At 47.7% G+C, this 11,529-nt stretch overlaps 1 protein-coding gene across 6 annotated transcripts in view; it reads right to left on the bottom strand.

The window, feature by feature from the left end:
- Positions 1-9,113: 9,113 nt before the first annotated feature.
- LOC128408998 (zinc finger and SCAN domain-containing protein 2-like) overlaps positions 9,114-11,529 on the bottom strand; it is a 28,017-nt gene continuing 25,601 nt past the window's right edge. For all 6 annotated transcript variants that reach the window (XM_053379131.1, XM_053379132.1, XM_053379129.1 and 3 more), the window contains exon 4: positions 9,114-11,276. In XM_053379131.1, coding sequence (XP_053235106.1) covers positions 10,012-11,276 — 1,265 coding nt within the window. In that variant the 3' untranslated portion in view covers positions 9,114-10,011. The remainder of the gene's footprint in view (positions 11,277-11,529) is intronic.

Raw genomic sequence — 11,529 nt, 5'->3', positions numbered from 1 at the left:
CTTACAAGGCCAAATTGATGTTTTGGCTACAAATGTTGCAACTCTGGACTTAACAGTAAACAAATTCATTGAATTTGATAAGGACTTGACTCATGAAGTCCATGCAGCTGGACAAGAAGAGAAACTTGAAAGATTTGAGAGTGTGGAGAAAGAGATATATGTTGTTTCTGAGGAAAAGGAAGGAGGAGATGTAATGTTGCAGATGACAAAGGAGAGCCAGAGGCCTGACAAAGGAAAATAAGTACTGGATGATGAAAATCTGTTTTGAATTGAAGATTGAAGAATGGAGAGATCTCCTTATGTGGAGATCTGAAGACCTATGGATTACAAATTTGATTAAGGTGAAAGTTGGAGCTTTTGGGACATTTGGACTTAAAAGGAGTAAGAAACAAGATTCGGGCTCCACTTTTAAGTATGGAGGTCTGGCTGGAAGAAATATGGACCCTATCGGGACAGAGCTTCTCCGAGATCTGGTGTTTAATATTAAGGCCTACAAAAAAAAACCGGCAGAGAGGAATTGAGAGAGAATTAAGAGCCTCGGACGTGAGGTCTCCAGGCTGATAGTAGACTAAGACTGATGGACATTTGTTGGGGATTGAAACCGGGAAAGGGGGGGTGGGGTTTGGGAATCCAAAGGGTGCATAATTATAATCAGTTTTTTCTATTTTGTTTTGTTATTAGGATGAAAATTGGGGAATTCGTGGAAGGGAATTTGGGTCGACTTTAGAAAAAAGTTTTAAGAATGAGCACTGATGTTTAAATACTGATGTTTATAAGTTAAAATTGGTTTTTCTAAAATGAATTAAATATAAAAAGGTCAAAAATTGGGGACAAGAACTTGTTGAATTAACAATTTGAATTGGAATATAAGAAGGGGAGGTGTGGGGAAGTCAGGGAAATATGTTATTGAAAATAAGGATTGTAAACTTTGTGTTTTTAACTTTTTTGTTTTTTCTTTTTTTTGATTTTTTAATGTATAAAGGTGGAAAAACTCAATAAATATCTTAAAAAAAAAAAAGACAACCATATGTCAGGAGTGCTCTGATGGGGTTTCCTGCTTGGCAGGGGGTTGGACTCGATGGCCCTTGTGGTCTCTTCCAACTCTATGGTTCTATGAGATGGGGAACCTGTGGCTTTCCGGGTGCTGTTGGATTCCCAGCTCTCCTCAGCCCCAGTCAGCATGCCCAACGGTCAGGGGTGGCGGGAGTCACAGACCTAGAGTGCCACAGGTTTCCCTGCTCTGGGCATTGGGGACACAGCTTCATAAAGGCTGCAGCAAGGAGAGCTCGGGGCATTTCCAGACTGTCACTATTTGAATGGGATTCAATTACACTGGGAGTTATTCTGCAACAAACATGCTTCCCCCACAAAAGACCAGACTTTTTGCAGTAAGGAAAGTGACAGGGAAATGCACTGGAGAGTGTGGGATAACACTTGCTGTGGTGCAGCATTGACGAGCCAATCCACACCGCACATTTAAAGCACAGCCAAAGCTCATGACTTCCCTCAAGAAAATATTGGGAATAGTAGTTTCCACTCACAGATGTGCAATTTCTGGCACCCTTAACCAACTATGGTTCCTGGGATTCTTTTGGGCAAGTGATGTGCTTTAGTTAAGATTCCTGGACTAGATGACCCTCAGGGTCCCTTCCAACTCTACAACTCCCTTCCAACTCTACAATTCTATGAAAAGCACATAAAAGTAAAGGTACCCCTGCGCATGCGGGCCAGTCGTGTCCGACTCTAGGGTTGTGCGCTTATCTCACTTAAGAGGCCGGGAGCCAGCGCTGTCCGGAGACACTTCCGGGTCACATGGCCAGCGTGACGAAGCTGCTCTGGCGAGCCAGCACCAGCGCAGCGCACAGAAACGCCGTTTACCTTCCCGCTATAAAGAGGTCCTTATTTATCTGCTTGCACTTTTAGGGGTGCTTTCGAACTGCTAGGTGGGCAGGAGCTGAGACCGAACGACAGGAGCTCACCCCGCCGCGGGGATTCGAACCGCCGACCATGCGATCGGCAAGTCCTAGGCGCTGAGGATTTACCCACAGCACCACCCGCGTCCCTTGAAAAGCACATAGGATGCTTTAAATGTGTGGTGCTGATGTGCCCATTATTCAATCTCCCACAAACAAATCAGGATGAATGCTCAATAAACAGGCTGTCTCAAAGTGCCCTTGATTTAGCCCCTCACATTTTTAACTTAAAACTGCCCGGTTTCAACAGAGTTATTTTATGCAAGCATTTCATTAGCCCAGACGTTCTTCTGGCTGACACTATTGTTTCATCTTGGTTTTTTTGTTTTGTTTTTTAAACCCGCTACACCACCGCCTGTGTTTATGTTTGTTTTTATTGCATTGTTTTATATGCTGTGAGCCGGCTCTGAGCGCTGTGTTTTGTGGGGGAAGGGCGGGATATGCATTTCCCCCCTAAATAAATAAAATCAATAAAAACCTCTCCGCTCGGTCTGCTGTAGTCATTTCTGCCGCAACAGCTTCTCCCCCAGAGCTTTAAAAGCCGAGAGGGTGTTTCCTCCCCCCTCCTCCTTTGGGCTTCAAACCTACTAGGAAACTATAATGGTCTGCAATATGTAATCAATAGTAAAAAAGAAATGTTCCTCAGCAGCTGCAGTCTCTGAAATGGCAGCCTCTGCACAGTGATTAACAAAAGATGTTGCTGAGCTGGAAAGGACATGGAAAAGGGCAATCAAAATTATCAAACAACTAGAGCAACTTCCCTATGAGGAAAGGTTTAGGTTTTTTTTAAAAAAAATAGGACAATTTTCCTTCAAATCTGCCCCCCCCCCCCGCTTCAGATTGCTGGAAATTATTGAGGCCCACTGGTCACAAAATGGAGGCAACATTTGACATAATAATCTGGCAATTACTGTTTTTTTTCTTTTCTTCCTGAAATCTAATCCATCTTTGAAAATGGTTGAATTCTATGCTGCACTATTTTCCTTGTAGCAAGGTGTTCCAGAGCTCACCTTTCCTCAAGTTCAGTGCAGCTGCTGGAAGTGGTAAGAGAGGAAGAGTGCTCTTGCAGTTGGGTCCTTCTTGTCAGCCTCCCAGAGGCATCAAGCTGGCCACTACCTGGGTGCTGAAATGCACTTAGGCAGGAAGAACCAGCTGCACAAATATAAGATGGGGGGCACCTGGCTTGCCAGAAGTACATATGAAAAGGATCTAGGGGTCTTGGTGGACCACAAACTTAACATGAGTCAACAGTGTGATGTAGCAGCAAAAAAAGCTACTGCTATTCTAGGCTGTATAAGTAACAGGACTGCACTAGTGGATGCTCAGGTTGCAAACATGATCCATGCGGGAGGCACGTTCGCAACCTGCAGCATTCGCAACCCGCAGCGGTGCGTCTGCACACGTGCAGGTTGCGATTTGGCGCTTCTGCGCATGTGCGACCGCCGAAACACGGAAGTAACACATTCCTGTACTTCCGGGTTTCAGTGGCCCGTACCCCAAAAAAAACCAAGCTGAAGCGTCTGTAACCTGAGGTATGACTGAATTATGCTTTGGTCAGACCCCACCTGGAGTCCTGTGTCCAGTTCTGAGCATCACGATTTAAGGATATTGACAAGCTGGAACATGTACAGGTGTGGGTAACTAAGATAATTAAGGGTCTGGAAATCAAGTCGTATGAAGAATGGTTCAGGGGGTTGCATATGTTTAACTTGATAAAGAGGAGACTGAAAGGTGATATAATAGCCATCTTCAAATATCTAAAAGGTTATCATCACATGGGAGATACAGCAAGTTTGTTTTCTCCTGCTCTGGAGGGTAGGACCCAAACCAATGCTTTCAAGTTACAAGAAAGGAGATTACGACCCCGCATTGTGGAGAACCACCCCAACACAGGTTTTAGCGAAGCCTGCGTACGGTACCAATTCTGCCACTTCATTCTACCATCTTAGTCTGCAAGTTTATGTTTAACAACTGTGTTTTGTTACACTTTTTTTTTTTAAAGGATCAACCTCCAGCCATTTCACAGAAGAAGAATGCTAGAGAAAAGTACGGTCCTAGGCAGAATTTCAGAGGCGGCCAAAAGAGAAACAGAAAATAAAACCTGTAATTTACCTTACAACTTGAAACTGGAGCTTCTTCTCAATATGGAACAAGTCATCTTTAGATATAAAAAATTAATGGCAAAAATGGAGGGGGAGAATTTAATGTAAAATCTACAAGTAATGCATATCCCTAATAAATTGAATTTAAAGTTTTTTAATGCATTTTTACAACTACAGATTCACAAACATTGATAGGAAGGAAGCAGTGTTCACCTCTCCCCGTGCCTCTTCATGTGAACAGCAAACATGCAGACACGTCGAGGGATATAAACGGACGTGAAAGGTGGATTTAAGAATAAGTGAGGTCAAGGGAAGCTGGAGGAGGGCGGTGGGCTGATAATTTCAAGAGAGACGGTGCAGCTCAGTTTCTCCCAGCAGTACAGGCAGATTCCAAGAAAGGCGTCCATTTCAAGATGCCCCATCTTTGAGAAAGGCGTCCATTTTCTGACCCCTCTTACTTCTTGTAGAAAGATGGAAGTGTGGCCATTTTCCTCTTGTGGAGGCTTGGGCAAGACCTTGTTCTGAAGTCCTAGAGAGGATGATACAGTCTCCATGCCCTTCCAGGCACTGTGTCCCCTGTTGTCACGGTACAGCAAAGCCAGGGGAGCCAGGTTCAAATGTCTCCTCATCCATGAAAGAGAAACTAACTGTGATGGAGCGCCATGTTTGTTTATTTCTTTAACTGTTTGTGTATAGAAATTGGGGGGGGGAGGGGACCCCCAATAAGTATCTGAGCTGATAGTGAGTGTCTCGGGTCCAGAAAGGTTGGAGGCTACTTTTCCACAAAAAAGGGTGTTTGCAAGGGAGAGGAGCAAAATGCTGCCTCCTTCCTTGTCATTGTATTTCAAGCATTTTTCTCTCCAACCCACCTCACTGCCAGTGAGGAAACTGCTTCAAGACAATGAGCAAGAAAAGGGGAGCTGGGGAAGGTTCAAGGTTCGTCCCCCCACACCCTCCAAACACACTCCACGTCGTGGGATGAACAACCCCTCCCTCTACCATCACAATCTTTATTCCCCTGCTTAAAAAAAATCAGGATTGAATAAACTATACAATTAACTTCTCCCACCCCACATCTAGTTTCACTCTTACTGAGCGTCATATGGGAAGTCCCTCCTCTCTAGCCTAATCTCCCCCACAGGGTTATCGTTAGGACAAAAAAGGATTTCCACTCCTGCCTGCCCCCTTTTCCATTTGTATCTGGCCCTGAGCTCCTTGAAGAAGTTGCAAATTATGGGGCAGATGCTGTCGTTGTTACCTTAGCACAGGGGGAGAGAACCACTGGCCAGCTAGATGTGGTTGGACTACAAGTATGCAGGTATTCCTTATCATGTTGTTCCCAATTTATACGGAGTGCCCATAGCACCCTTCACCAACCAGGTGCCCTCCAGGTTCTGTAGTGCTACAACTCCCACCTGCCCCAGCCAGCATAGCTAATGGGAGTTGTAGTCTAACACCACCTGGGTAACAGCCTGCCATAACTGGCCAATCCTAGATATATGAAGGGGAGAAAAAAACAGATCAAGCCCTACTAGTGGAAGGTGGAGAGAGGGGAGCAAAAAGACTACCATTATCTCTCTATCCTGCAAAATATTGATTATTTGTATTTATTTATTTAAAAATCCCTTCCTTTACTCCTTTCTAGATCCCAAGTGCTGTGCCTGAACTTCCAGGTTGTCATTATTTGCAAGGAGGATCACAATGTGTGCAATGATAGTTGTGCCATGATAGTTGATAGTTCATTTGGAGGTCTTGCACAGCTTACAATAAGCAAAGGGACGGGGAAATGCTGAGGAAAGTGTGGGCAAACACATGCCTCGATGTTATGCCATCTAGCCTCCTCGCGAACAAATCAGAATGTCATTCTAATCTCCCTGCAAGCAAAGCAGCACGAAGGCTCAACAAACAGCTCACCTGGCAGCACCCACAAAACCTTCCCTTTCTCCCTTTGCAAGAAGATGTGTCCACCTTTTGGGTGGGTGAGATCTAAATTAACTTCTCCTCTGCTCCCAGCATGCTGCCCTGTTCTGACTCTCCTACACGAACTCGCTTTTCTTCATCTTGTATACACCTAGGGCTTTTTTTCAGCCAGAACTCTCCAGAACTCAGTTTTGGCACCTCTCAGGCGGCCGCCATTGCCATTACAGTCAAACTTCGGCTCCCGACCAGCCTCGTTTTCAAATGATTCAGCCCCCGAACGCCGAAAATCTGGAAGTAAATGTTCCAGTTTTCAAACCATTTTTGGAAGCCGAACGTCCGACATAGCTTCCGCTTGAGGGCAGGAAGCTTCTGCAACCAATCGAGAGCCACGCCTTGGTTGTCAAACGTTTCGGAAGCTAAACGGGCTTCCAGAATGGATTACGTTTGACAACCGCGGTCTGACTGTAGAAGAGGTGTTCACGGTGAGTTCCAGCACCTCTTTTTCTGGAAAAACAACACTGTATACCACAGTGAACTCTAAAAGCAGGGCTGGAGAATCTGTGGTCTTCCAGATGTTGGCGGACTCCAAGACCCATCAGCTCCAGTCAGCATAGCCAATAGTCAGGGATGATGGGAGTTGTAGTCCAATTTTACCTGGACGGCCACTGGTTTCCCACCTCAGCATTATGTAATTTCCCCATAAAGCTCCGTTCCCTTCATCCTGGAGGGGGACAGTTAAGCAGTCTCCTTCCTTCCCTCCCCATCCCAGTTATTCCTGGGAGCACCACTTTATCCAGGATACGCCAACTGTCCGCTTTGGGGCAGGCCAACATGTCTGTTCATTGATGGACAACTGTAGGCAGGCTTCAGGTGATGTGACATGTGGTCAAATCAAGAAGACAGCACAGAGTTTGCGCTTTTCCTCACATTCACCTCAAACTGGACCTTTGCAAGAGAGATGTGCTTAGTTGCTAGTGTACAGTACATGCACGTCTGAACCGAGCCAGAGAATCACCCTTTCTCCAAGAAAAAAATGCACATGCACCTAACCTGCTTTCATAATTTTCTCACTCACACGCACTTTATGCAATTTGCTCTCCACTCCTTAGTCCTCCTCTTCTTCCAGTACCCCCATATTAAGATCACATCCACACTAGGCATGGACAAATATGTCAAGTACAGTTTCTCATTTTTTCCCAATCTTAAATTCACTTCTCTGCTTTTCCACATCAGTCTGCAATTTTCTCCTCTTAAAAAAAAAGTCCTCATGAAAATTCACCAGCATCTTAGCGTGAATTTCTCCTAATATATACATTTTTTGCATGTAATTTTGCCTAAAACGCACATTTCCCCAAAGCAATTTCCTCTAATATAACTCGTTTTAATGGTATTTTCGCTAACACGTGCATTTATATGCACACCTTACCCTAGTATATGCATTTTGTACACATTGTTTGCCTGCAAGACCACATGGCAAAATTCAGAGAAGTGCAAAGTTCAAAGGATGGCTGTGTTTTGGATCACGCATTGTTTCAGAAGACGCAAATTAGGCAAGTTCGCCTTTAAATGCAAACTGAATCCAACCTCTCCCCCATCCCTAACCCACACAGTGCATTCAGGGCACTCTTACACTACTTTAGCAGTCCTAGAGAATCCTGGAGACCGTAGTTTGTTAAGGGTGTGGGAATTGTTCCATGAGGACAACAGCAGCCTTGACAAACTACGGTTCCCAGGACTCGAATGGTTTCTCAGCCCTGCTTTCACATTTGCTGTGTATCAGAGATGGGGAACCTGCAGCCGTCCAGAGGTTGCTGAGACTTAAACTCCCATGATCCCTGTTCACTGGCCATGCTAGCTGGGGCTGCTGGGAGTCAGAGTCCAGGACCATCTGCAGAGTCATGTTAATCCCCCCCCAATCAATTCTTTAACATAACAGGGTGCTCCTAAACACACGCTAAGCCTAGCTTGTTTTCCAGTACCAGAACTGAACTGAGCTTACAGCCCTTCTATACCACAGTCCATCACTACTTAGTTTTTTTCCATTTTGGCAGCCCAGGAGGTTTCTTGGGAGTTGGGTGTGCTTAGCTGTTGCTACTGTAAAACAACCAGGAGTCAGAATCTATTTGTCAACCTGCTGCAACTATCACCACAATCCCAATCAACCTTCTGCCTCTATAGGAAACTTTCTCAGCCAGGGGCCACATTCCTGCATTGCAGGGGGTTGGACTAGATGACCCTTGGGGTCACTTCCAACTCTACAATTCTATGATTCTATGTTAAGACTGGGGGCAGGCACTTCCGCTGTGACCTTGAAAGCAGTTAAAAGGATGATCCGTCTAGCGCTTTACGTCGTATTTCTGGGCGGGGAGGGGACCATTTGAAGTGCTTTACCTGCAACGCGTGCTTAGCTCATGGCCTTGACTATTCGGTCAGGCCCTCCTCAGAGGAGGTCAGTGCAGCATGCATGCAAATGAAGGGCAGAGGTGAGCTTGCCCTAGATTCACTCGGGGCGGGAGGACAAAAATAGGGCCACATGTCACAGGCTAGAGGCTAGAGGATCGTTTGCCTGCAAGAAACTTGTGGCGCAGTGGTTGGGTGACAGAGGAGAATAACAGTTATACAGGTCTCCTGCCATCCCATAAAATACTTTTGCTTCTACAAATCTACACCCTGCCAGCTTTCCAACGACAAGGGAAGGAGGACAGTGTTATCAGAAGTGTTTTCAAACTACATCCTGGGTTGCGAATGGGAATGCTTGGCAATTTCTCAGAAGAGAAGAAAGGAAATGGAGGACAAGCTGTCCTCTGAAAGGACCAATATTCTCAAAACCAATGAAATGCTCATCTATAAGAGTGGGTTGGGTGTGCTGAAAGACACCGTTGGGCTTCAAGGTGGTGACAAATTTAGAGGCCCAAGAGGCGCAGGCAGGTGTTTCCATGCAAACTATGTGTGGGTGGGTGTATGTCATAATAAATTTCCCAGAATCCTCTGCAATACGCTCCCATTTTGTGGTGGCAACAGCTCAGGGCTGCTTCAGCGGACGAGATGCTCTGGACAGGTTTCCATAATGGAAAGCTGCCTAAGAGACACTGCCTTGGAAGAGCTTTTAATTGCTGAATTGCTCATCTCCATGCCAAACCGCGCCCACCCTCCACCTTGGCTATTCTCTGCGGCAGCGATAGGGAACTTCCAGATGTTGTTGACTCCCAACTCCCATTGGCCCTGGCTGACATGGCCAGCAGAGAAGGGTGATGGGACCTGCAGTTCAGCACCAGGCAGAGGGCCCCATCCCTGACCCAAAGAGAGTCACCAGAACACAGGAAGTTACCTTATACAGTCAACCCGCAGGTCCCTCTGGCTCAGAACTTTCTACACTGACCGTGAGCAGCTCTCTATGGTTCCAGGCACAGGATTCTCCCAGCCCTAGCTGGAGGCTGTGGGGACTGAGTCCGGAACCTTGCACATGCATAGCTTGTGTACTACCAGTGAGCCACGGCCCTTCCCTTGACCTCAGGGATGGTCCGCAGAGTTTGCCAGCTGGGGATCACAGGCAGGAGGCAGGCACAATAAGAAGAAAGCTGACTTTGTGCCAAGTCAGACCATGGGTCCCTCCAGCCGAATGTGCGCATCTCCCCTTATGCATGGGGGATGGAGGTGGGGAATGCAGCATGCACATGTGCCACGCTTGCGCACTCCTCATGGGCTGGAGGCTGGGAGATCTGCACAAACCACAGGCCTAGCCATGTTGATGCCCATCACACCAGCAAGCCTTAACAGCCAGGATGAATGACCAGCCTTTGGAGGAAATTTATACCTATGGAGAGAAAAAATATACGTGTCTTCTTTCTAAATTGTAAGAGAGATTCCGCGCCTTAATGTTAGGTGTAGAGAATAAAAACGGCCCTCGAGATTACAGAAGCTAAGGCCATCCCTGATTTACAAGATTCCTGGCCGGGGCGATGGGTGAAGTGGCCCCATCAGGAGGGCCAGCCTAGTGACCAAAGCTTCTCCCCGCTCTATGCGCATTTATATGGCTCCTCTCCCGTGTGGACCCTCTTGTGACTTAGGAGGTGGGAGCTGGAAATGAAGCACTTCCCGCACTCCAAGCACTCGTAGGGCTTCTCCCCCGTGTGTACCCGCTTATGGCTGACGAGCCGAGAGCTCGAGATGAAGCTCTTGCCGCACTCGGAGCACTCGAAAGGCTTCTCTCCCGTGTGGGTTCTCTTGTGTGTGATGAGGGAGGCTTTCTGCCGGAAGCTCTTGCCGCACCCTGAGCATATATATGGCTTCTCTCCCGTGTGGATCCGGCTGTGCGCCGTCAGGTTGGAGCTCCGGCTGAAGTTCTTGCCGCAGTCAGGGCACTTGTACGGCTTCTCGCCCGTGTGGGTCCTCTTGTGGTCGGTGAGGTGGGAGCTGCTCCCGAAGCGCTTCCCGCACTCCAAGCACTCGTAGGGCTTCTCTCCGGTGTGCACCCGGATGTGGTTGATGATCTGCGAGCAGGCGCTGAAGCTCTTCCCACACAGCGTGCACTCGTAGGGCTTCTCTCCCGTGTGGGTCCGCTTGTGGGTGATGAGGGAGGCTTTCTGGTTAAAGTTCTTGCCGCAGTACGAGCAGCTGTAGGGCTTCTCTCCCGTGTGGACCCTCTTGTGCGTGATGAGCTGGGAGCTGGTGCTGAAGCTCTTCCCGCACTCGGAGCACTCGTACGGCTTCTCTCCCGTGTGGGTCCTCTCGTGGGTGATCAGGGAGGCTTTCTGGTTGAAGCTCTTCCCGCAGACCGCGCACTTGTGAGGCTTCTCGGGCATGTGGGTCTCCTCGTGCCTCATGAGCTCAGAGGGGTGCGAGAACCAGGTCTCGCACACCGAGCACTTGTAGGGCTTCTCCCCGGTGTGGATCCTCTCGTGGATCACCAGGTGGGTTCTCTCGTAGAAGCTCGCCCCGCAAAAGGAGCATTTGTGGGGCTTTTCAATCGGCTGCATTTCCTGATGGCCAAAGCTCTGGCAGGAGCTTTCCCCCGAGTCAGCGTGCCTGTGGGTTCCCTCCTGGGAGGAACCTTCGCGTAAGCCCCTCTCACCTTCCTCAGAAAGCTTGGCGGCCTTCCCAGGAGGGCTTTCCAGGAGACCTTCTGGCCCCTGGCGACTTTCAGTCTTCCCGTCCATCTCAAGGCCCTGGAACCCTTTCCCTTTGGCTCTTTCCAGCGATGCTCCACCAATACCCACTTGATCAGGCCGGTCGGCCTGAAAGGATGACTCCTCCTCGTCATCATCTTGCACTTGCTCATTGCCTGTTGGAACACAAATACATTGGTACCTCGGGTTACATATGCTTCAGGTTAAAGACGCTTCAGGTTACAGACTCCACTAACCCAGAAATAGTACCTCGGGTTAAGAACTTTGCCTCAGGATGAGAACAGAAATTGCACAGCAGCGGCACGGCGGCAGCAGCAGCAGGAGGCCCCATTAGCTAAAATGGTCTTCAGTTAAGAATAGTTTCAGGTTAACAACGGACCTCCGGAACGAATTAAGTGCTTAACCCGA

This window comes from Podarcis raffonei, chromosome 2, assembly GCF_027172205.1.
Source record: "Podarcis raffonei isolate rPodRaf1 chromosome 2, rPodRaf1.pri, whole genome shotgun sequence".
NCBI lineage: Eukaryota > Metazoa > Chordata > Lepidosauria > Squamata > Lacertidae > Podarcis > Podarcis raffonei.
This window is presented reverse-complemented; position numbering and strand designations above follow the sequence as displayed.